Source organism: Tympanuchus pallidicinctus, unplaced genomic scaffold (genome assembly GCF_026119805.1).
Source record: "Tympanuchus pallidicinctus isolate F22 unplaced genomic scaffold, pur_lepc_1.0 scaffold4, whole genome shotgun sequence".
Taxonomy (NCBI): Eukaryota; Metazoa; Chordata; class Aves; order Galliformes; family Phasianidae; genus Tympanuchus; species Tympanuchus pallidicinctus.
The window spans coordinates 50,121,545-50,146,660 of record NW_026294758.1 but is presented as its reverse complement, the minus strand read 5'-3'; the positions used below and the strand labels follow the sequence as shown (position 1 = coordinate 50,146,660).

The following is a 25,116-nucleotide window of genomic DNA, read 5'->3' as shown; positions in this document are numbered from 1 at the left end:
TTTGCTTCTCAGCAGAAGAAGCCACCAACAAAGACACGTGCAAGCAAGCACATCAGACTGTCCTTCTGAACGATCAGCTCAATTCTCTTCAGCCACTGGGGGTGATGGTTACTGAGCAGACCCCAGAAAGAGGACTCATGTCAGTTTTAATCCTGCAGAGATTCGAAATAATAGAACTGGCAGGAAGAACTGTGCAATTGTATTCTCAGTATGTGAGCATACACAACATTAGTTACCTGGGTTCCCTACTAGCAATGTTCAAAACTACCATTTCGCTATTCTGTCTCAATGGATAATAGTATGTTATTTTTCTAGAAAAGCTGATTAAAATTCCAAGTGCTTATGCTGAGACAGCCAAATGGGACTATTTTTCAGGTAGCAGCTGTCCCAGCATTCTCTGAAAACTTATATCCTAACCAAATACTCAGAACAAGCTTTCTAGAAGCAGAATCCTAGAATCATGTCTTTTCTGAAATCATCAACTTACAAATTACAGACAATCCAAGCCTGCAGTAAGAAAATTCACGCTGCAAAACAACCAGGTAAGAGACTGCCTGCTACGTGAAAGGAAGATGTCAAACTATGTATGTTATGCCATTCATTAAGCTACTTGGATAATTCTTCCCTTACACAAACAGCCAACTAAAATGAAACAAGTGGATTACCTACTTATGATAAATTTTCTGCAGGCAAAATAGTGCTGCAAATCCTGCTTTCAGCTCCTCTATGGCTCTGTTCAGAAGATCCCATGACTTTAGAACTTCAGAGTTTATTCCAAAGACAAAGAACTAAGGTATCTTCTCTTGCCTCTACTCAGTTTCACAAGTTATTCTAAACTGAAAGACATTCACCTCGAGTTTCTAAGCAAGGTTTCCCTGAATTTCTAAAGTACTGAAAAAATGCTTGATTACTTTAAGCCAAAAGGAAAATAATGAAGGAATTTTTTATACGCAAGACCCTATGCTACTAGGCAATATGGTCATGTTTAATTAAAGCTCCTTCAAGAATCCCTTAAGAAAAATAATCCTAAACTTAAGCTATGAGCATGAACATACTAGAAAATATTTATACACTAAAGATTAATGTGCTTTTCTAACAACCAATCAAGACAGTACAGCTGAAAGTATAACAACACTGGAAATTAAGCATAAAAATAAGAAAAATTGGGTATTCATAAAATTATTCATTTAGTGATGCTTATGACTAGTATCTTCAGAAATGTAGAGTCCTTACAATTTTTAACTAATGAGGAGTACAGACTGGATACAAGGGTTTGTGGTGAAATTATGATTACAGTAATCAAGCACAAAATAAATGCCCATTGAAGAAGGCTGCCCAAAAAGGTTGTGGATACCTCCTCCCTGGAAGCATTCAAGGCCAGGCTGGATGGGGCTTTGAGCATCCTGGTCTAGAGGGAGGTGTCCCTGCCTATAACAAGGGGATGGAACTAGATGATACTAAAGGTCGCCTCCAACCCAAACCATTCTTTGATTCTGTGATTCTATGAAGAAGACACAGGAAGAGGTAAAGATGAATGTGTGGTCTACAGCAGCCTATTAGATAGATCATCTTCACTTAACACGGCTTTGTATGACAGGTTGGAGTTGGAGCATACAAATCAGATTCTTCATAAATTAAACAATAAGACTAATTGCTTGACATATTCCATCTTCTAATGGACATTCTGCCATGGGACCAGACTAGAGCTAGTAAGAAGAAGAACCTCTTAAAATACATACAGGATGAACTTAAGGTCCTCAGTGCCAAATCTTTCCCTTGAATATCTACTCCCATTGCACCACAGAAATGTAGATGTGACTTGGTCTCACTAAAAGTAATAGGCAAAGAGTAATATACCAAAAGGGTGGTTAGAATATCAGAGAAGAGCTAATTTAATTTAGGTTATTCACATTCTCAACACATGATTAAAGAACAAAAACTAATGAAATAAAGGTAAAAAATAAGACACTCCAGGAGGTTGTGGCAGATATAAATGGAGAAAAAAACAAGAAGATAATTTCATTATGATGATTAGGAGCCTGGAGCATCTTCCCTATGTGGAAAGGCTGAGAAACCAGAGACTGTTCAGCCTGGAGAAGACAAGACTGAGAGAGGATCTTATCAGTGATAATAGATATCTAAAGAGCAAGAGACAAGTGGATGTGGCCACTCTTTTTAACAGTGCCCAGCAACAGGACAAGGGACACAAACTGGAACAGAAGTTCCATCCAAATAGGAGAAAAACTCCTTTATTGTGATGGTGAGGGAGCAGTGGAACAAGCTACCAAGAGATGTTATGGAGTCTCCTTCTCCAGAAATATTCAAAAGCCCCCTGGGCGCTCTCCTGCACAACCTGCTGTAGGGAAGCTGCTTTAGCAAGGGGCTGAATAGGATGATCTCTTACAGAGATCCCTTACAACCCTTACAGTTCAGCAGTTCTTGATCTGTAACAGCAACTGCAACCAAGAGGTCAATCCTAGAAAGAAAGTGAAGGTGCATGGCTAAGCACACATCACCATCATTGCCAAAAGCTTTGCCCAGACATGTCTGTTCACTCCCTGCTTTCAGATCAGAATAGAAAAAAGAAATTCATTCAGAACTTGATGGGGGAAAAGAATCTGATGTTAAAAGTGGTGCCATTTAACTTCATAAATGTGCTGCAAAGAAGAACCAAAAATTATTCTTTCACATATCAGTACATATAAAAGTCAGCCACCCTGCTTAAGAAATGCAGTACATCGCAACAGATACAAAGCAAAAATAGCATAACTTCTTTCTAAATAGCAGATGAAGCAAAGGGCCTAATTTCTCAACAGCTTTTCCTAAGTCTGAAAGTTGTCAAAAACAGTACCCACAATAGCCCTGACAGAAAGCATGCATCTCAGAGAGAAGTAGAAAATTTCTGTGACCACCCTTTATTTCCAGTTGTGTAGGACAGCGATGTGCTGCTTTAACACTCAGTACAGAGAATTTATAATTACAGTGCAGATATCTTCATACAAAAGACTTTGAGATGGTATTCATGTTACTAAAAGTTTACCTATCTCATATATGGATAATACGCATATGTACGTAGGACTGTCATAAAGGCTCTTCAATTTAAAAAAAAAAAAAAAAAAAAAAAAAGTAATTTCTCAAGCAGCATCGCATGGGAAAAATCACACCATGGTTTGTCACAGAGAGGCAGTCAGAGAAAATCAGATTTCAGAGCATCATTCCTCTAATACAAACAGCAGCATGCACTGCAAAGCTAAGCCTTCCCTCACCCAAACCTTTTGACGTCTTCTTCCCCCCGAGAATTAAGCAAAAACACGCGAGCCCGCACAAACCGTACGTCCATTCCAACCCGCTGTATCTGCTCGTGCGCTGTACAGCAGTCAGCTGGCACATCTTTCTTCTGTAAACGGTTCTACCCCCGCAAACACGGTTACACATCCCAGTCAGAGCTCTAAAAAAACACCGCGTACTACCTGGTGCCCTGAGCTACAACAGCAGGCGCGTAAAAACAAGGGACCGGGCTACCTGATAGCTCAGGCAGCCGCTTTTCGATCGGCTCCTACCAGTCCAGGCAGCACTGCTGCCCCACGTTCGGGGAGGGAGCGGAATACCCCACCTTATCAGAGAACAAACCCAGCGCTACGGGAAAGACGAGACCAAGATGGCGGCTACGAGCCGGCGGGAGGGGAACCGCCGGCACGGTGGACTACAACTCCCAGCATGCCGCACGCAGCGGCGGCCTCGGACTCCGCCGGGGAGACTACAGCTCCCGGTGTACAGCGCGGCTCCGCCAGCTGGGCCGACCGGGGGGCGGAACGGGTAAATAGCGGCAGAGCGCCCCCCCCCGCCTCGCATAAGATGGCGGCGGCGGCGGCGCCGTGAGTGGAGCGCGCGGCAGGCGGACGTGCGCTCGCTCCTCCTCCCCTCGCCACCTCTATGTTGTGGCTGCTGCCGCGGGCCGGGGAGCTGCTCTGAGGGAACCGCGCGAGCCTCCGCCTCTCGAGGCCGTTGGCGGGCGCAGAGCGGTGCCGCTCAGGTAGAGCCGCTGCCGGCCGTTCCCGTCTGCTCGGCAGGAGACGCTGAAGCTGCTCCCGCTCAGCGGTGGCTGCGGCTCGAGTCTCCATGTCGGACAACCAGAGCTGGAACTCCTCCGGCTCCGAGGAGGACCCCGAGACCGAGCTCGGGCTGCCTGTTGAGCTCTGCGGGGTGCTCAGCAAGGTAAGGCGCTTCTCTCCGCCGCACCCGGCGGCCTCGCGCTTCCCTTCTACGCGGCGGTTCCCGGCTGCCTCCCCCTCTCCTCCCCTCCTCCGCCGACAGATCCCGGCTGTCAGCTCCTTGCCGCCCCGCTCCGGGGCTCGCTTGTATCCGGCAGAAGCGCTGGCCGGAACAGCTGCCACCTGATCGCGAAGGCTGCCAGGGAGCCGCGCCGGCCTCCCGCGCCCCCTCCCTCCGGCAGGGGCACCGGCACGTCCCCGACAGCGCTGCGCCGGGAGGGGCCCGCTCACCTCCCCCCTGGTAGCCTGGCCCGGAGAGGTGCCGTGAGGGAGCCCCGCCTCGGGCGGAGCCGCCGGCGCGGCCTCGCGCCCCGGTCGGGCTGGGAAGGCGCCCAGCGCGGAGCCCCTTTCCTCGCGCTGCGAGAGTTGGGTCCCCGGCGGCGCAGGGCGCATCCTCTGTGCGGCGGGCTCCCCGCTGCCCTGCGCCGGGGCCCGCGCTCGTCGCTCCTCAGTAGCAGGCACGGGAGCGGCGCAGCCTTCGGTGTGACTATCAAAACAGTGCCATAAACCAGCCCTGCCGCAGGAGACACGGGAGGAGGGGAGGAGAGGAAGGAAAAGGGCACTACGGCTCGTTTCCCTTCTTAAATAGAAGTGCTGCTGTTTATTATCATTTCTTAAAAATCGCTGGAAATGAGATGACTTGCAAGTATGCTTAGAGTGACGCTGGGAAATTTTACTTTGGGGGCAATTCTGAAGCTGTGTGTTGAATCATTAAGTTTGGGAGCAAAAAGATTTTATTTTTACAGAAAGTACTTTCAGAATTATGTTGAATTAAAAAAAAAAAAAAAAAGTTCTTTCCTGTCCTGTGTGGCAAGGCTGGGCATCAGCCTGCATGGAGCACACAGGTCATGGGATACTGAATTCATAACTGGCCCTGACTGCTAGGAAAACAGTCACAAAGAGGCAGTCCTCTGCTTGTTTGTGGGAGAGTCATAAATGCTTTGCAGTCTAAAAGCATTCCTAAATCCAGAGATAGGAGAAGGCTCTCGTGTGAGATCCTATCATCTGTAGGGGATGGGAGAGGATGAGAGTCATGAGATGTGACAGCACTCAAAACACGAGGTTTTGGTTTAGTAGTGTAGGTTTTTCTTAACAATGTGTTCTTTTGATTGGGTGATTCTTACCTTAGAAACTTGAATATTTGTTAGGATATGGTTGGTTCTTATATTGGCAAATATAGAAGTAATGGGTGAAGTCATGGTCTCTGCTGAAATTTATAAAGTTCTGATGTGCAAGACTTGTAATTTTTTTTATAATTATACCAAACGTAGTTGATGTTGCCCTTTCTGTGAAAACCCGGGGGATGTAATCTCAGTAGTCAAAGCATGGTAAAACTTGTTCCAGTGAATATACTTGAGGGATAATTTTACCTTTTGCTAGTTAATACCTCAGTAATACTTGAAACAAATTAATTAAAATAGAAGAGTACCATTACAAACTGATTACTGAGTGTGTCTCTGTTTTTAAAACTTTGTTATTAAATAGCAGATCAGTGAAAGTATGCTGCATTTCTGTATGCTTAGTAATTTTTCAACTCTGTAAAGAGAAGCTTTTAAGCAAACAGGATAATTTTGAAAGAGAAACTTATTAGAAGTACATTTCACTGCTCTCTGAGTGTTTCCAAACATTACAATTTTCCTTACAACTTTAAGGTGTATATGAAGAACTCTACCATGGAAATGTCTTGATACATGTGTGCTTTAACCAGTGGTCCTTTGTTTGCAGAAACCTTTTTTCTTTATGAGAATACTTCAAGGAGTCTCTTAATTCCTGTCACATTTTGGTTGCAACAGTTGCAACAGCCAGTGTTGATTGCAGCAGCAAATGCAAGATTGGCTGCTATATTTACCTAGCTTAACTGTGTTAAAGGGGGAAAGATGCTTTCTCTCCTGTCCCATGCTCTTTTGGCCAAGATACCTTTGGGCTTTGCACTTCATATTTGGTAGGAACAGAGAATATAATAGAGACAAAGGGAGGAATGCAGTGCAAATACACCTTCGTAACAGTTGGTGCTATTGGTTCAGATACTAAACACAGCTGAAGTGCTCATATTGAATGTAGCTGTTGAGTTTATTTGGAGGTTGCAAAAAAGTTTATTTTTGGTGAGTAAATGTAGGTCTCACCTGTGCTTGAAGATAGCTAGTAATTTCTCAGGTAATAGAATTTGTTGTCCTATTTAGTGCTTAGGCTTCCTCTTGCCATTAGAAGAGCTAACATTTAGTTATGAGACATGTGCTAACTGATGCATGTAATATAATGTGGAAATTATCCCACTGGTCCACTTTCTTCTCCCTCCCTGTTTCAATGTGGTAAAATGGTGAATAGTGGTTAGGAAGTCTTTTTGTTGTGATCAAAGAAATGCTTTCCTGATAGAATCGTTGTCAGTGTTTTTGTTTTCCCATTTCCATTATTTAAATTCTGTTTTTTTTACCCTGCATTCGAAGTCCTAGCACCAGTGTGTTACCAGAGTTGTAGAATAGTTGTGATGCTCTGTTGGTGCTGTATGCTTCTGCAGGGTGTAGTTCTTTGTGTTGGGAAGTTGTAGCAAATATAAGATATTAATAATCAGGACTTCATTAGTCAACTCATAACAGTGCATTTATATGATGAATCTAGGACTGTTCCTGGAATGTCAGTTGCACTGTATACGTGAATGTTGAGTCCCTGGAAAGATCTTAGTAACAGGATGATTCGATGTCTCCTGACAAGTAATTATCATCTTAATGATGAAGTAGTTATGGAATTAAAACCTAAAGCAGTATCTGTGGGTAGTAACAAATTGATGAAGAACTGGTGACTTTAGTTGCTATAATGGTTATATGCTCTACTGGTAGGATAATGGCATGTATGCTTTCATATGAGAAGAGTTAGAAAATTTGGTAAAATCACTTTGGTATAAGTCACCTTATATAAATAAAGTGTTTTATGTTCTGCTTAAGTTTGGCAGTTCATCTTATTCAGATTTAAGATAACAAGTCTAAATTCAAGGTAGAATGTTTGGTGTTCCCCTCCTGTGTCCCCCAGTTTATCACTGCATTGGTACCTTTGTTTAAGTGGCCTTGGGACAATTTTGCATCAAAGACATCTGTTATCTTCCTGTTCCTGGGAAGCAACGGGTTTTTAGTACCATATTTCAGTGACTTGCAAAAGTGTTTTTTCAGGAGTCCTGATCAGAAGTGTAATGTTCTCAATTGGTAAGAACTTAAAAAAAAAAAAAAAAAAAAAAAAAAAAAAACCTGATACTTGAAAAGTTTGGAAATATCAACAAAATTTTAAAAATATTTTTATATTTTCCATTAACAGATTTTTGATTTTTTTTTTTATAGTGGACCAACTACATTCATGGATGGCAAGATCGGTGGGTGGTTCTGAAAACCAACACACTCAGTTATTACAAGTCTGAAGACGAAACAGAATATGGCTGCAGAGGCTCTATCTGCCTGAGTAAAGCTGTGATTACAGTAAGTGCTATTGCTGTCTTTTCATGTTTTGGGTGTTATGTTGTTGTAGGCTAATATTTAGTGAAAGCAAATATGGATATAGCTATTTATTCTGTTACATCACTTAATACTAAGTTAGTGATATCCTGCAACATTGTGGAGCAGGGCAAGGAGTTCCTAATTAGAAAATAAGCTATTTTCATTTGAGATTGCAATAAGCAGCTTTCTGTTATGCTTAAGATTTCTGTGCATAGGGGTACAGTTTCTCTGTGGAAGGGGTATTGTTTTTCCAGGTCTCAAACTGAGACATGAAAACAACTTCCCAAAGGAATTTACATCCCTCACAGTCCTTACACTTTGCACTGGAAGAAAAAAAAAAAATGGTATTTCTTCAACTACTAATTTTCTGAACTTGAATTTGTATATTTCCAAAAGGAAAGCATTCTGCTGCTTACTTCTTTCTCTAAATGCGACGTGTTTCTGCCTAATGCTTAGAGACTCAATATTATGCTGATAAGAGTACAGTACCTATGTACAGATGCAATCCCATAGTGATGAAATGGCCCTACAGGATAAAGAAAAATCTTTTTTTGCTGATTTAAAAATCTAATGAATTAATTTTGACTAATCCTTACTGAAGTCATGCTGTAGCTTTTCTTTTACTTTTAATTAGTTCATTTATTTGACAGAGTACACATGGAAAGGTTTGTGTTGAGAAGGACCTTAAAGATGTAGTTTCACCCCCTTGCTGTGAGCAGGGACACCATTCACTAGATCATATTGCTCAGGGCTCCATCTAGTCTGGCCTTGAACATCTCTAGGTACATCTTCATCTTCTCTGTGTGAACTGTTCCAGTGTCTTACCAACACCTGAGTTAAGATTTTTCCCCTAACATTTAATTTAAATCTCTCTTCTTGCCCTGATTGTTGACTGTTTGACCGAGAGGTCTTCCATGAAGGCCCCTTCTAGGTACTGGAGGGCTACAGTGAGGTTTCCCCAGATTCTTTAAGTGAACAGCCCCAACTTGCTCAGCCTTTCTTCATAGAAGAGATGCTTCAGCCCACTGATCATCTTCATGACCTTCCTTTGGACTTTTTTAGCTCATCTTCTCTGTGGCACATAAGTATACAAGAACAGTAGTATTTAATGTATTTAATTTAATTCCACTGAATGTGCTATTTCAAGATCAGTTGGGGAAGACAAAGGAGAAGTACTCATTTTAATGTATTCATGGTCATCTATTATTTCAGCCTTTCATCAAGAGTTCCAAAAAGGTCTCTTGTTAACTAGCAAGTGGCTTAACGTGTTTACTGGACAGAGACAGGAAGGTGGTGACAAGGAAGTAGACCAAGAGAGGTCTGGAAGTATATGTTGGAGCATATACATCCAGCCTGCTGGTTTTGTGGTTTTTTTGTTTGAATTAAAAATAAAAGGGTACAAGTAACAAAACTCTTCTAATATCCATCCCAAAATAATTCCTCTTCAGTCAGTGCAGGCTAGTCAAATCAAAAGGTTGGAATCCATACTTTAGAGCATATCATAGCATTTCAAATTCCAGTTGTTGTGGTGTGAAATAGTACAGCACTATTGCTACTGGATAAGTGCTGATACTGCACTTTTTGTGGAGAATTTGGGAAGCATTTTGTCTTCTGAGAAGGAAATGTTAATTCTGAAACCTCTTTACAGGTAGGTAACTTTTCTATTCTCTTAGGGTTACCTTAGGGATACTTCAGGGTTAAATAGTTGATTTTTTTGTTGTTGTTGTTGTTCTTGAGCTTCAGTGGTATACTGAGAAAATATGTTGAGAGAAAAAGAGAAGAGGGTACAGTTCTAAAAGTTAACTTGATATTTTAGTTCGGTTTTCATTAAGAATTGTGCATTGTGAGGAGTATTTTGTGCTTTAGTTGCTTGATTTTAGTTTTAAATGGCATCTCCGAGGCCTGGTAAACTTCTGTTAATTATTTCTAGCTGCGGTTAGTGATTGCTGCTTCAGTATTAGAGGTTCAGGAATATTGTCAGATCATTTATTGCATCTTCAGTATATGGAAATTTGTTTAAAACTGTTAAGAAAACACTTGCTTTTCAGAAGCTATTCATCTGGGCCAGAGTTTAAGAATGAATACTACTGATTTGGTAGTTGAGTTGTAAAAACTAGCTTTTTTAATCTTGTTTTTAATAGTAGAAAAATAACTATAGTCAAATCATAGAGTGGCTTGGGGAAGAAGCGACCCTGAGGATCATCTAGTATCCAACCCCTTGCTGTTGGCAGGGCTGCCACACACTAGATCAGACTTCCCAATGGCCACCCAACCTGGCATTGATCACTTATGGGGTGAGGCATTCACAGCCTCTCTGGGTAACCTGTTTTAATACCTCACTACTCTACAAGTAAAAATTTCTGCCTAACATCTAGCCTAAAACCCCTTTCCTTTAGTTTATGACCATTTCCTCCACCTTGTCACTATCCACCCTTGCAAAAAGTCAATCTCCCTGCAGATAAGGACCCCTTGAAACAATGAAAGGCTCCACTGGAGTCTTCTCCAAGCCCCACTCTCTCTACTTTTCTTCATAGGAGAGGTGCTCCAGCCTTCTGATTATCTTTGTGACCTTTTTTTGGACCCTTTCCAACAGCTCCAAATGTTTGAAATATTCTTCCTGTTAATCTTTACTTTCACGTTCATGTAATAACTTACTGTAGTGATAAGCTAGTCAGCATGTATTTAGTGTGTAGGAGAAGGTCAATACCTTATAAAATCTTGAGGTAACAGGAAAACTACTTTTGATATCAATGGAACTTGCTCTTTACTGTATGTCGAAGGTTAGTGTGCTAGAGAGAAACTGAGTTTCTTAGTGACTAAATGCTCAGCTAAAAATGTTCAATAGTTGGATTCTTTATGTATTCTTTTCCTACAGTGTCTTGCAGTGCTGTACATTTTGCTGATCGAGAGTATGGCATTACAACTGTCTCCCTTTTAACCTGATATGTTACAATCAGGTTTTCTTCAGTACAGAGCAATACGTGGGGACTAATTGTATGGTGTTGATGCCTGTAGTGCTTACACTTACGAAATGATTGTATTCTTATGAAGTTTCTTCTGAGTATTTAGATTAGCTGTGCACATAACTGTTTTCAGCTGTGGGCACAATGATTTTTGAGTTCCCTTTGCTGCTTGAAGTACAGAATGTCCACACTTTATTGATGCATAAGCATAAACTTAGCTTCTGTCACTGAGTAGTGGTAATGCTGTATTTTCAGAGATTAATATCAGCCTGATGATTAGTCATAGGATTAATTATGAGATGTAAAATTAGTATTCAGAAAACCACAGTCCCTTCTGGTCTTTTTTAATCATTTATATCACATTGGGCAGAGATCACTAGCAAATTCTACAGGGGTATTTTATAAGATGTCTTGTTAAATTAGCTTGTTAAAGTAACTTCAGATATTTAAGTCTAGAATTACAATGTCATATTTCTAGAACTGATGTGTCAAGACAATTGTCATTAGTCCAATAGGAAATACTGAGTTTGGTCAACTCAGAATATTAACCATTGAGACTGAGTTGATTTCTCTGCAATAGGAGACCAAAGGAAGAATATTTTGTGTGTCCTTACTGGATCACAACAGATAAAGAACTGTGAAGAATTTATGTACTGTAAGTTACGAAGGAGGACAGTGGAAGTCAGTAGCTGATGCTGATTTGTTCAAGACAGCTGAGGAAAACCACTTTGAAAATGTTTGACTGGCTTATAACAGAGCAAAGGTTGAACTCATGAATTCTGCTTAATGGTCAAGGCATGAGAAATCTTGGGTATTTATTTAAAAAGAAAAGTTGATGTATGAAGACTTGAACTTCATTCTATTACTCCATCCTGAACATCCTGAGTAATTGTTGGAGTTGATTATCAGGTGATGCTTATTCGAGATGTCCCTCATTACCATAAAACCTTATTTCTTCATATCTAATGGCGACTTCTATGGAGCAAGGTTAGAAGTGGATGTTGATAGCATCTCTAGATGTGGGTCTTTGAGCTTAGGTTTGTAGTTGTAAAGGGACAGAGTCTGTCATTCAAAACATACAAATGGTTAATAGAGTTGGAAATCCAACTTCCAGTAGAATTAGCCTTTCATATTATACTATCTTCAGCTTGGTTTCCCATGTTTGTGCCATCAGTGCCTTTGTGTAGAGGGTCTTGTTTATTCAGTGACTGCTGAATAAGTAACATGATATTCGTAGAAAAACTTAATCTGGAAGGGAATTCTGGAGATCTACTGTACCTACCCATCTCCAGACAGTCGCCCAGGAAGGCCAGCACTAATACTTAATCCTGGTGATAATTTATATTAATAAATTTTCAAACCTGACTACAAATTCTTAAAGTCAAAGAGTTTCTCTGAATTCTATGTTTTTTCAACGAAAAGCATGTCTGTTTGGAACAGCTCTTGGTTATGTACAGAGGATTTTGAAAAGCACTTAGAGAAATGTCACACTTGACAGTTTCAAAGAATGCTGAAGCTTGATAACCTACAGTAAGGAAAAAATACAAAGAGTAAACAGGACTAACTGAAAAAGACTAACACAAGAAGAACTGAAAAAATCTTGTTCCATCTCAAGTTTGAGCTCTTTAGACAGATGTCATCCATTGGTTGGTGTACTCTCTGTGTTGTAGAAAAGCATTTAAATTTCTAATTTGGTAGCTTAAATAAGATGTAGTAATTGTGCAATTATTTGCTTTGCTTTTTGTTGTTTTGAGATTATGTATACTTGTGTTAAATTTGTAATGGAAATATACTATTGGTTTTATCTTAAATTTTAACACTGTTTTCTTACGCTGTAAAGAGACTTTTAGTTCTTTTACAAATGGATCAACTAGGATTGAGTAATGAATGCATTTCACATAATGGGTGTTTTTTCTGTGAACAATTTTGTAGAGACTAGAAGGAAATAAAGGAATTAAGTTGCCTTAAAGACAAGCAATGATATTAATACACAGATTGCAAGTCATTCTTGTTACTGAAAGTTTAGATTTCTTGTGTCTGTTTCTGGATGTTTGGAGCTAGAAACAGGCAAGGCAGAAAGCAGGAAGTCTACCAGAGAGTCAGCTTGTTCATCTTAGACAATTCAGCCTACAAGTTATCTTAGCTATTTTTCCTGAACGAAAAAAAAATTGTTATTGCAATGAACTTAGTAAATATTCATGTTATAAATTAGGGGTAGAATAAACACAGTTTGTTATAAATTAGGGGTAGAATAAACACAGTTTAGCCCCAGTTTACAAAAAAAAACTTGAACACTATACATGGAAGAGAGAACTTGACTGCTTCCTATTTTAAGCGTGTCGTTTCATTGTACATTCTGAAGAAACAGCAAAGTAGTTCTTTCTAGTAGCCAGTGCTAATAATTAAAAATTCCTCACTTTTTTAAGATATCATTGGTTTAACTGTCACCCTTATACTAGTATTTATGTATAGTATAATGCTGGCCACCATTAATAAGGTTGAACACTTTTGAAGGGAAGTAGCATTTGACAGTTTTAAAAATAGATTGACGAGTTTACAGAGGATGCTTCATGCATTTGTCAACTGAAACAGATACAGAAGCTTCCTGTGAGAGTTCTTTCAATAGATCTTAAACTCTACAAGCACATAAGATTTCAAATAGAAGTGTTATTTTTTTATTGTTTAAAAAACAGTATTGCTTAAAGCACTTCTTATGTGAAGAATCATGTATTACAACATACTTTTCAGAACTTACTGTGACATTAACAGTGCAGTGATGTGTTTCTTTTATTATTGAATTTTGTTATTTTATTATTTTCATAATTTTATACAACATGAAATGCTTTGGAAGGTGTTGGAACAGTGAGGTATAGAAGTGGACCCTCTTGGAGGAATGACGCAAGAAAATCTTAGATTAGCGTTTACTAGCTACTGCTCTGAACTTTGATCTTACTAACAAAACTGTATATGGTAAGAATAATGTAGTTAGCAATTTTATCTACTGACAGGTTTGATTCAGTCAGCTGCTAGTGGAGTGGAGTACAAACTGATAGCATTTCTTTGAAAGGTTTTTTTTTAAAAAAACCTAATCTGTAAATCATTGCCCTTGACAGAAATAGCATAGCAGTGAATTCATAATAATTGCTAATTGTGTGGAAATATATTAATTTCTTTTCAGTTGTCTGAGGCTGGAAAAGAGTCTGTTTCAGTATGACGTGATGAGCATTAATTCATTTTATGTAATTTGATAAAGTGCTTCCTCAGCCTTAATTGTTATTAAAAAGATGATCTGGGTAAACTAAGGCACGGAATACAAACCATAAATAGGGATTTATTTATGGCATGAGGCAGTTAATGTTTTTAGCCTTTGTCTTGTTTAAAAAAAAAAAAAGTTGTTACTTTCAAGTTAGTGGAAAATATCACATTAATGAGATTGAAATATTGGAGATTCTTGATAGCCCATTGAGGAAACTCTGCAGATACTAGTGCTGTCAGGAATGTTTGTTTGTATTTGGAAGTCTTGAGATGGTTGCACGTTGGAGAGGAAAATGCCAGATTGATGAAGAGAGAGTTGATGCCTAGGAAATGAAACCGGGCCAGCATTTCTGCAGCAGGCAGGTATTCTTTGAAACATAAGATTCTACTGGGCAATTATTTTTTGCATTCAAAACTTCTGTATATTTGTATATGGATGTCGACAGTCTTTGAATCTGAACCAGCAATGGTTAAGTTGATGTTCAAAATGAAAATGGCAGAATGTTGCCCTTTGGTTATCGAAATGTTAATATTCTTGGCAAGCAAAAGGCAAGTATTTGTGAGGAGGGAAGTAAACAAATTGGTTTATTTTGTAGTGTGGGTTGAAGAAATTAAATGAGACATAGAAAAATAAGCATCCAATTCAGTATAAATGAAACCAGTTATTATGAAAGTCTTCATCGATATGATTAGGATCTAGAAAAAAATGAAATGTGTTAAATGACACATTGAGATTACCTAATATTGCTGAAGAATTCTGCTTTAGGACTCAAATGTAATAATGTTCCCACACACTTGAAATTGTGACTGTAATCCAAGAGTACTTGTGTCCACTTTATTGTTAATTAACATATTGTTCCTCTCCTTGACTTTTTTCCACAATTGATGTCTAATTCAGGATCATTATTTCTGCTCATGAGTGTACCAGTGCATTTTCATGGTGTTGAATTCTTCTTACAAGACTTAAACAATTCTAGTGCTTGCATTTGGTATTAATGCTATGCTTTTAAATCTCTGAATTTTTTTCAGTCTTGTTTTCAGTCCATATTGTTGCTCAATTTGATTGTTTTTTTGTCTTCCATGAGACTTATTTATAGTTAATTTATTGTTTGTGGATTCAATTGGTTTGTGCTTCTCCTCCCCTCTGGAGTTGCTTAGCTGCCCTGCTCTGTCTTACGACAGCCATTAATGACATTTTTAACATCTCTGCTGAGTATACTTGTAATACCAGACCTTACTTCCTGAAATGTGTTCCTGGAGTGCCAAGTAAAATGCTCAGAATAGTCACTTACGTCTACTGATTTGCTGCTACACCAGGCCACCTCCTTTTTTGCTACCTCCTAAAGTTAATAACTCATCAGCTTTTTGCTTGTTTGCACACAAAATAATTATTCGGATTACTTTGTTAGTGTTCCTTCTGCATCTCCAAGTTCATCTTTTAGATTGCTTTTCAGACGAACTTCAGAAGCTGCTTTTGCTGTTATACTAGTTTTAATCAATGTGGTTTAGATCAAATCTTCTGGCACTCTTGAGCCACTCCCTAGTCTGTTTGATATGTTTTTCTACCATTGTTCCCCAGCTAAGAGAAGTGGTTGAATAGGATTTACTGCCCCATGTCTCTGGCAGTTATGAACCCAGATTGTTTTACGAATTGTCTAACATATATACACAGAAAGCTTTCTTTTAAGTTGCAGAAGGTGAAAAGCTGTTTGAAAACTATATGACTGTAAATACAATTGTGTATGTATGTCGAAGAATTAGGTGAAATGGAAGAGTTCAGCCTAAGCTCCGACAAATCAGGTCAATTTTAAACTTCAGTACTCAGGCTTTTAGGCTGACATTAGCAACATTCTTTGTGCTTATAATAGTTCTTACACATCACTGTGCAGTAGTTCTTGCACACAAATCATGAGTCAAAGCAATGAGTTTTCAATTCGTATGTTTGAAATTACTGTAAGTATGCAATATCATGAAGCAATGACGTATGGCTAGTTTGATGTCCTTGCTCATGATGATTCTAGCTGATGAGGTCGAGGCAGTTTCACTGGAGAGCTCCTTAAGAAGGAAAGGAAGGAGCAGGACAGACATGCACTGGATTGAAGTTGGCATCTTCTGCCACCTCACAGTTTGTGATTTCTTAAATGGTTGACCTTCTAGGTCCTTGATTCTAGCTTTTGGTCTGGGGATTAGATGTTACTTTGCCACCCTACAGATGAGGCCTTGCCGTGTTAATTGGTTGCGTTGATGGCTTTTCCCCTTGGTCTAGCACTTCTACTTAGAGCAAAAGCAGTCTTTGTAGCTCTGGAGGTTTCACTTTTTCTCTAGCCAGTGATTGACAGTTAAATTGTGGTTCTGGGGCATTTGCTTTCGTATTTGTTCATATCTGAAAAGCTGTTATCTAGAGTTTAATCTGCACGGTACTTATGAGACACCTGGTGTACCAAGCCATAGTTCACAGAGTATGCCTTATGAAAAATTGATAATGAGCCTAACAGATCAGGACCAGGGCCTTGCATAGCTAGCAGATTTGTTGCCTATTGCTAGTAATGGTAATACTGCATTTATAGAAAAACATATATGGTTGTACTTCTATAAGTTTCTTACAGTCTATAGGCTCTGATTGGGTGCACTCCGAATTGCTGAGGGAGTTGATGGATGTTATTGCTGGCCATTGCCTGTCTTTTGGAAGATTGTAGTGAACAGGAGGGTTATCTGAGAACTGGAAGAAAGCCGGTGGCTTTACACTCTTCAAAAAGGGCAAGAGTGAAGGCCTAGAAAATTACAGATCAATTAGCCTTTTCCATATCTGGATAAGTGATGGAGCTGCTCATCCTGGATGCCATCTTCAGAGATGTGTGTGGACAAAAACGTGACGAGAAGAGTCCAAATGGATTCATAAAGGGGAAATCATGTTTGACCAATATGATATCTTCTATGATGTCATGACTGGCTGGGAGAGTGAAGGGACAGCAATGGATGTTGTCTGTTTTGACTTCAGGAAGAATTTTGACACTGTCTCCTACAACATGCTCCTGAGTAAGCTCATTAAGTGTGAGTTGGATGAGTGGACAGTGAGGTGCATTGAGACCTAACTATCTGGCAGGGCGCAGAGGACTGTGATCAGCCACCTGGGGCCTAGCTGCTGGTGTGTTAGCTAGCCACCTGGTCTGTTCTGTGTTCAGAATTGTTTAACTTAGTGTACAAATGGACGAAGTGCCTCCTTACCAAGGTTGCTGATAATGTGAATCTCGAAAGTATTGCTGATACACCAGAAGGCTTTGCTGCTGTTCAGTGAGACCTGGACAGACCAAGGAACCTAATGCAGTTCAACTATAACTACTGCAGATCATGCACATATAGAGGAACAACTGCATGCATCAGTACAGGTTGAGGATTGACATGCTGGGGAGAGCTTATAGGGATAACAACCTGATAGCTTGTTCTGGTGGAAAGTTAACCATGAATCAGCAGTATGCCCAAATGGCCAAGGGGGCCAATAGTGTCTCAGGGTGTATTAGGAAGTGTGTTTCGAGAAGGTCAAGGATTGTCCCCTTCAAATCAGCACTGATGATGCCACACCTGGAATGTTGTATCCAGTTCTCCCCAGTAAAATAAGTTGGAACTATTGAGGAGAGTCCGATGGAGGGCTGCGAAGATGACTGGGGACAGGGCATCTCTTACAAGGAACTGGTCCTGTTCAGCCTGGAGAAGATCGAGAAAATCTCATCAGTGTATACAAATCTAAGAGACTGAGTCAAGAAGATGAAGCCAGACTTGTCCTGTTGCTGGGCACCACTGGAAAAAAGGCTATAGGAGTAAACTGAAATATGAGATTCTCTGTCCGAATGTGACTGAAACTTCTTCAGTCTGAGGGTGGCAGAGCAGTGGAGCAGGTTGCCCAGAAAGATTGTGGAGTCTCCTTTAGAGATATTTAAAACGACTGGGAAGTCTTGTGCAACCTACAAGGTAGCCCAGCTTGAGCAGAGTTGATGGACTGGATGACATCCAGAGGTCTCTTCCAACTTCAATTATTTGGTGTGCAACTAAAAATTAATCTTAGTCTCTTTAGCTGCTTTCTTGGGTATGGCAAGGTGCTTAGGTGCAATTCCCCTGCTTTTATCAGATAGGGACTCTCCATTCCTATCTCCAGGAGTCTGAGGCTAGCATGCTGTACTCTATACCAACTCAACTGCACTGCTACAAAGCATGGCTTTTGTATTCAAGCCAGGTATCCTGTTTGGGTTTTGTCTCTTGTGAAACCATTTAAGACTTTGCTCCAACCAGTTCCTGCCCAGCTTCTAGAACTTCCATGGTGCGCTGAGGTACATAATACGGGATTTAACAAAAAGATAGTTTATCAGTGCAAAAGCAGCAATGGATGTGTAATTCCTGCTCCTATATTTCCTTGTTCTGTAAAGTGATATGCGATTTTTTTCATTCTCTGATTCTAGAATGAAGCAGCCTTGTTTTTTGTCTGGTTAATAGCTCCTTAACATCTTGCCGTATAAGATTCCTTACAAGGTTATCTTAGCGATTTAAAATTAATTCTAAGTTAGGGTTCTTTCAGGTGATAGGGTTCTGATATTTTCCAATGGTTGATGCATGATAGTGATGGATATTGCAGGCATTTTAGACCTAATAGGTAACTGAGAAGCAACACATGCAGTTTTCTGCAGAGCACTCCATTCTGTAGTCTAATTCCCATCAGAAGTCATTGTTTTCTCATTAAGCAGTTGGAAATAGCACGGATCAGAGGTACGTTTACATAAAAACCACTACAGCTTGACTTAATACTACACAGTAATTAGATATTATTAATAGGGAAATAACTGAAAAAAATACTAAAAAGATGCATACTATAGGACCGTAGGATAGATGATTCTATACCAAATAATAAAAATTATTTTTTATTTGATCACTCTTGCATTGGAACCTATTTGCTGAATGTGAAGAAAACTAGATTGACCAGGCTTGTTCCTGAGAACTGTAGGCTTCAAATTTAAAATGTGGTTTAACTGCCAAGGTAACACATACAGTGTATACTTGTCCTAGAGTTAAAAACATGGTTCTCATATGAGAGGATTCTTTCAATGGGTTTAACTAAGCTGTCATTACAGATGCTACTGTACTAATAGACTAATAATAAATTCTGCTCAGTGTGCTTCAACTATCATAAGAGCAGCAGGCCTCTACTTTAGTTTGAAAAGAAAAAATTCTAAATGTGTTTAGTAAATCTTTGAAAGGCAGCTGCCTCTTTGGAAGGCAGCTGTCCAAACCTGAGATCTTAAATGAGATATTTGGATAGTGTCAAAGAATGTAAAAACACATAGTAGGCTCATTTTTCTTTTTTTGAAGCAGTATCCTTGCTAAGACTTTTCTGCGCGTGTAAATGTGCCACTAAGATTCTTACATCTACCATATCAATGATGAGTCATTTAGATGGCAAAACGTAGGACAGCCAATGGTGTGTTCAGTACAACATTAAAAAAAAAAAAAAATCTGTGCTTGCTTGCAATAATCTTATTCAACAGTTTATAAAAAAAATACTGCTAATTTAACAGTAAGTGGGCATGGATTTTGGAATTCAGGAAGTAAAAGCATTGTTTTCTGTTGCAAATTTTGGCTGTTTCGAATTAAACATGTTTTTAGATCTACCTGGATTTTGTTTTAGGAAAAAATAAGTTTCACAATGAAATAAATTTGAACTTGACACATCTCATGGTTTCAGTACATTTTGCACAAAATGTTAAACAGTGAAGTATAACACTAAGTTATTTACACTCTGAGAACTCCATCTAGAGTAACTAATAGGTTAAAAAATATATTTGCAATATTTGAGACTTCACTTAATTTATACTAAACGGTGGTTGTAATGTTTGCTCTCACAAAGCCAAATGCTTTCGAAAATAACTTGTGAAGACAACAGGACTCTGTTTACAATGATATCATGTCTGTGTAGCAGAGTTAGGTAATGGTAAGGGGAATGAAGAATATCCTATGGGAAGCCTGTGTGGGATCAGTAACTCCTTGTTGGAGCAGTGTTATGGACTGACTGCAGCCGTGATGCCCTGTGCTGCTCAAGCAGAGGAGGTAGAAAAGGTTGGGGAAGGGAGCTCTTAGTTTGCTTTTAAACTGCTTTAATATGTTAGTAAGCGGCAATAAATTACGCTTATCTCCCTATGCTGTGTCTGATCTGTCTTATCCTATGAGTCTTCTCTCATTGTATTTCCTCCCTTGTTCTTTTGAGGAGGAGGAATCGGACAGTGTGGTAGAGTTTTAACCATTCACTGCTGAGAAACAGGGACACGTTCAGCTTGCTGCAGTTTTGTGTTACCTAAAACCCAACTGAACTAGTGCTCTTGTTAGACTAGTTAATTCAAGATAAGGAAATCTCCATAGAATGTCAAATAAGGCATCAGAAGAACATTAGATAGGCATAACATTATTCATTCTTGACAAATGCATGATATACCATCATAAAATAATTTATTGTATGATCAAAGATATGATAATGACTTTACAATAAAATAAAAATATTAACTGCTTTTTTTTTTTTTCATGCTTTTCTGGCAACTGCAATCAGATGCATTATTTCCCTCCTTTTTGTTTTATTTTCTTAAAAAAAAGAAAAAGGCAGACTACAGCAGAAGAACCCTCTAGGATCTGTCTTAGAATTTACTGAAGGAGAACCTGTTGCAAAGTTACTAATAAATAAAATGAAATCATTGTGTTTTTATTGATCAACTTTGTCTAAGTTCAGAAAAAGAACAGATCACATATGGTTCAAAAGATTTGCTCTTGATGACAAGATTTCATTTTTATTAATAACTTTGTGAACTGGAAAAATAACTTTTTCTGTATCATCTGTTAGATTGTCATCTCTGCTGAGCTGTGGACAAACTTCCTTGCATTCCCTTGTTTTCTGAAAATGCTTTGGTTGCCTTCTCTTGTATCTAGCACAGATCATGAGATATTATTCATCACTTGAGTCTTTTGCCTTTCTCTACTGTCTAGATGAGTTTTAGTCTCTTATAACTGGGTGAAGTATTTTCTTTTTCTCTCCACATTCTATATGTTTCTATCTATTTCACTGATGTGTTTTATTTTAAAAGTCATTGTATTCTAAGCATAGTTTTCCCTTCCTTCGTATGCTCTCAGCTGTATGCTCTCAGTGATAAAGTGGTATAGCTCTTGGCCAGCCTACCTGACAAGACTGGAAGGATATAGCAAATTTTCATGTATTGCAAGAAGAAAAATCTGTACTGATACCAGTGTATGTCCTACTGCCTTTTCACAACCAAAATGAAGCAAGGATGAGAAGAGTGTTTTTATCACACATACAGGGAAGTAGTTAGTAAGTAGGAGTCACTGTATACGCCCCAGGAAATAAAGCAGGTTGGAGAACTTTAAATGCTTTCTCCAAATATCCCCCACCTCCCCAGCTGCCCCACGCAGTGTACGTTCAATTGAAACTCAGGGCAGCAAAACACACTGGTGGCATGACACTGAACAGGAGCACTTGAAAACCTTCATGAAGTTTTTCAAGGGTGTGTTTAGCAGCCTTCAAGAGTCTGAGACAAAGGCAGCCTGCATGTGGCAAGTGCTCCTTCTGCAGCCAGCATTTAGAAAAAAAAAAAAAAAAAAAACCCTAAATCTATTCCATGGAAAAAAAGTGCTACAAAAAAATGGCCTCCAGCAGTCCTTAATGTCCTTTCTGTATGCCTCAGAGCTTTATTCTGAGGTAGCTGTACAGAATCCTACTGAAATAGAGGCACCAAATGACCCAGATCTTTCTGTATAAAGCCAACCTGTACTAACTCTTAAATTTCGAACAAGCAAGGGCAGTTTATATGAAGAAACGTTCACTTGGCTGCAGTTACTGAGGAAGTCTGAAGCCAGCTCTGGTCTCATGAGTCATAGCTGACTGCACTGCCACAGAATTCTTCCTGTTACAGCTCTCTGATTTGAGGCCCTTAAAACAAATCACAAAGGCAGGTTTAAGTGTTTTTATAGATTTCATAACTTTCAAGAGCTCTCTTGGGCAGGGGATAATATTTGAATGAAGAAAGTTATGCTTACTAAATCATTTTTTTTTCACTGCTCTAAATGGTATTATTTTCTCTACAGAAGGAAGTTGGAACAGTTTATAATAAATCTAACTCAAGCCTGCGCATCACAACTATTAACTGTACTTATGCTGCTATTCTGATTGCAGAACTAAAAGCAAGTTGTTTTACAATAATGAGTGGAGAACTAGGACGTTAGACAAAATACAGGTCTACAGTAAATGAGAATCACTGCTCTTTAGTTATCTCAGATGGGAATGACACTAGTAGCACAAGTGTGATTCAGATGCTAGACAACTTTATATGAGTGCAACTGCTTCAGAGTTGTTAAAGCAATGCTGTATATTGCTGTCAGGATAACTGCAGTTTACAATACACAGGTGTTATGTACTTTAATACTATATACAAACCCAGTAAAGACAAATGCTATGCTCACCTTCTTCAGAGCTACAAAGCTGTTTTATTGCTGAAACTTGGACACAGTTTTTGGGTTTTGTGATGGTAGTAATTTTTTTTCACTCAAGACTAAGAAATTAAAAAATTAGCATAGTTCCATGTTGATTTTGCCCTTAGTTGAATGTGCAGACTTGTTCTTGTGCTGCATGTAATTCTTAATACTTCATGATATTCTTGAATTTCTAAATTTCAGTCTAATTTAAAAGACTGTTTCAAGACAGATTCCAGAGGAATTAATGATGACAATTTTCATATTCATCCAACTAGAACACATTGTGTTTCTGTTAATTAAATTATCGCTGTCCTAAGACTTCACAAATGAATGAACAGTATCCAGAGAAGAGTAATTTTATGTTAAAAGCAAGTATTATGTTCTGCATGTTTTAGTCTCTATTGTAATTGTTGCAAAATTGTAAGTAATGATTGCTTAAGATGAGGTGTTTTTTCTAAAGGAATGCCTTTTGTGTTATGCAGGTTTTACAAAATTGTCTTCAAGTAGGAAGCTTGAAAGGTCTGAATGACTGATCAATTAACTATTAAATGTTATCAGAGACCTTAGTGATAGATCTAAGCTAAAATATGAAACCTGTTTTTTTCCCTTTCTTTTAGAATAGCCTAAAGTAAGTGAACAGAACTTCTCATTCTTTCTTCATGTAGGAAGTTATCAGTCAAAAGTTTAATAGAAAACTGAGAAAATGAACAATCTTTTTCTGGTTCAAGTTATGTTTGTTTGTTTTTTTTTTTAATGGCTCTACTTTGTATGCTATTAAAAACACTGATTTTTTCAGTGTTTAAAAAAGTAACAATCCTCACATAAGTAAAATTCACTTAAGATTATTTTTTCCATGTAAATGGAATTTGAAGTATTTTGAATACTGATTTGAATACTCTCAGCTGTGCTGAGCTGGAATCTGTATAGGGATAATCCACTGCAGGATCACTTCTCCTCCACTCAGGATATGAGTAGAATTGTTGCGTTTTGTTTTTTACTTCCTCTGATGAGAAAATATGAAAATACTATGTTGAAACTCTGAAGCTGTAACTGCAAGCCTGAAGTATCTTGTAAATGTAGTTGTCTTGATCAGTAGCAACTTTATTACTTCTAATCATAGAATCATTTTGGTAGGGAAAGTTGAAATCAAGTCCAACTGTTAATAAAAGCGGATATGAACAATCAAGCCCTTGAAAATGAGATGCAAGCCAGACTGTCATAAATGATGCTTGTTGGTTCAGCGGGGCTGAATATACACTCTTTTTTTCCAGTAGTGAAGTGTTACTTTTTCACAGTGCAAGGTACAGCTCATCTGCCAGTTTTTCGATTCAGGTGGAATTCAGGAATTCCTTCCTGCAACGTTCTGTGGCTTCTTAAAATTCTCCAGTTCCACAATATCTGAACTAGCATTCTCTTCATCGACAGAAAAGAGATCAGAGCAGCTGCCACATAACAAAATCTGTGTATCTCCCTATATGTTCCCACAGGTCATTCAGTGGGTTCCACACCTACATGTATTCACTCAAATGGCAGAACCCCCTCTATCCTCCAATTTCCAGCTTGGTCCATGCATTGTCCCGGAATGGTGTGTATAGGATACAGTAATATAGTGGCGGACAGGCAGTATCAGAATACACTCAGCTTTGTCTGCAAGTGTTGTTAATTTTGCAACAAAATTTAGATGAGCAGATGAGCAAGTGGAACTACTCGCAATAGAAGGATGCATAACACGTGACAGAGATGAATAATTGATAACTTAGGAAGTGGTGGACTGTTAACTTCAAGTTAAACACAGAGGGTCTAAGATCTTAAAGCTATAGAAATGTGTCACTGAGAACCTCAGAAAATAACTTGGTGCAGTAGAAGAAGAGGAAGTTAGTGAAAGCAGTGTAAAATAGCAGGTAGTAAAATCAAAGACTCTAACACCATTTTTGGTGGGCTCAGCATTAAGCAGCATGTATCAAAAATGAGAAATATTGCAGTTTGAGAGATGAAACTAAAACCAAGATGAATATTTTGACAGTGGGAACAAATTGGGAAAAAAAAGTATGAACGCTTTATATGGGTGCCTGTGTTGAGATGCTAACTAAAACCTAAGTTAAAGTAATTTAAAGAATTTGAGTTGTAGGATTGAAAGAATTAATTTTAAAAGTACCCGTGAAAACTGTACTTCAGCTTCCAAATGAAAATCAGCGCACAGAGTTTGCAAAGGTTGGGATTATTCAGCTCAAGAAGAGCAAGTGAAAAATCTTAGCCAAATTTCAGGAAGTGCACATCTTAAAGTAATTTTTGCAAAGTTCTTCATCCTTAACAGATTCAAACTGCAAATGAACATTTTTCCCTTCCTACAACATTTTAAAAGACTGAAAATGCTGACTTATAAAAAGTTGTTGAATACAAGATAGTGAGATGAAAGGACATACAATTTCAAATTTATATTCTGCCTGAGTAACTCTTAAAATTCTTAAAAAATCTCTCAGTTAATCAAAATGCATTTAATTGGTGAATGCTGTACTCGAAAAGAATTTTATCTGACAAGATAGGTCCGAAAACATGATCTTTTTTTGCCCTATTAAACACTAAGGAGAGGTATTTAGTCAAGTTAGTATATTTCTGTCTGGAGTCGTCACTCAC

At 38.8% G+C, this 25,116-nt stretch overlaps 2 protein-coding genes and 1 long non-coding RNA gene across 9 annotated transcripts in view; 2 read left to right on the top strand and 1 right to left on the bottom strand.

The window, feature by feature from the left end:
• Positions 1–3,710, bottom strand: part of POLK (DNA polymerase kappa) — a 32,092-nt gene extending 28,382 nt beyond the window's left edge. Inside the window, exon 1 of one of the 6 annotated variants that reach the window (XM_052701412.1) lies at positions 3,614–3,710. The gene's annotated coding sequence lies outside the window, so the exon portion shown is untranslated. Of the gene's footprint in view, positions 1–3,334; positions 3,451–3,470 lie in introns of those variants that run through there. The other 5 variants (XM_052701414.1, XM_052701411.1, XM_052701416.1 and 2 more) reach the window with 5 other exon arrangements.
• LOC128089734 (uncharacterized) overlaps positions 1–25,116 on the top strand; it is a 104,510-nt gene that overhangs the window by 27,788 nt on the left and 51,606 nt on the right. The window lies entirely within an intron of this gene.
• CERT1 (ceramide transporter 1) overlaps positions 4,093–25,116 on the top strand; it is a 72,331-nt gene continuing 51,307 nt past the window's right edge. For both annotated transcript variants that reach the window (XM_052701419.1, XM_052701418.1), the window contains exons 1-2: positions 4,093–4,215; positions 7,598–7,732. In XM_052701419.1, the coding sequence (XP_052557379.1) occupies positions 4,120–4,215; positions 7,598–7,732 (231 nt within the window). In that variant the 5' untranslated portion in view covers positions 4,093–4,119. The remainder of the gene's footprint in view (positions 4,216–7,597; positions 7,733–25,116) is intronic.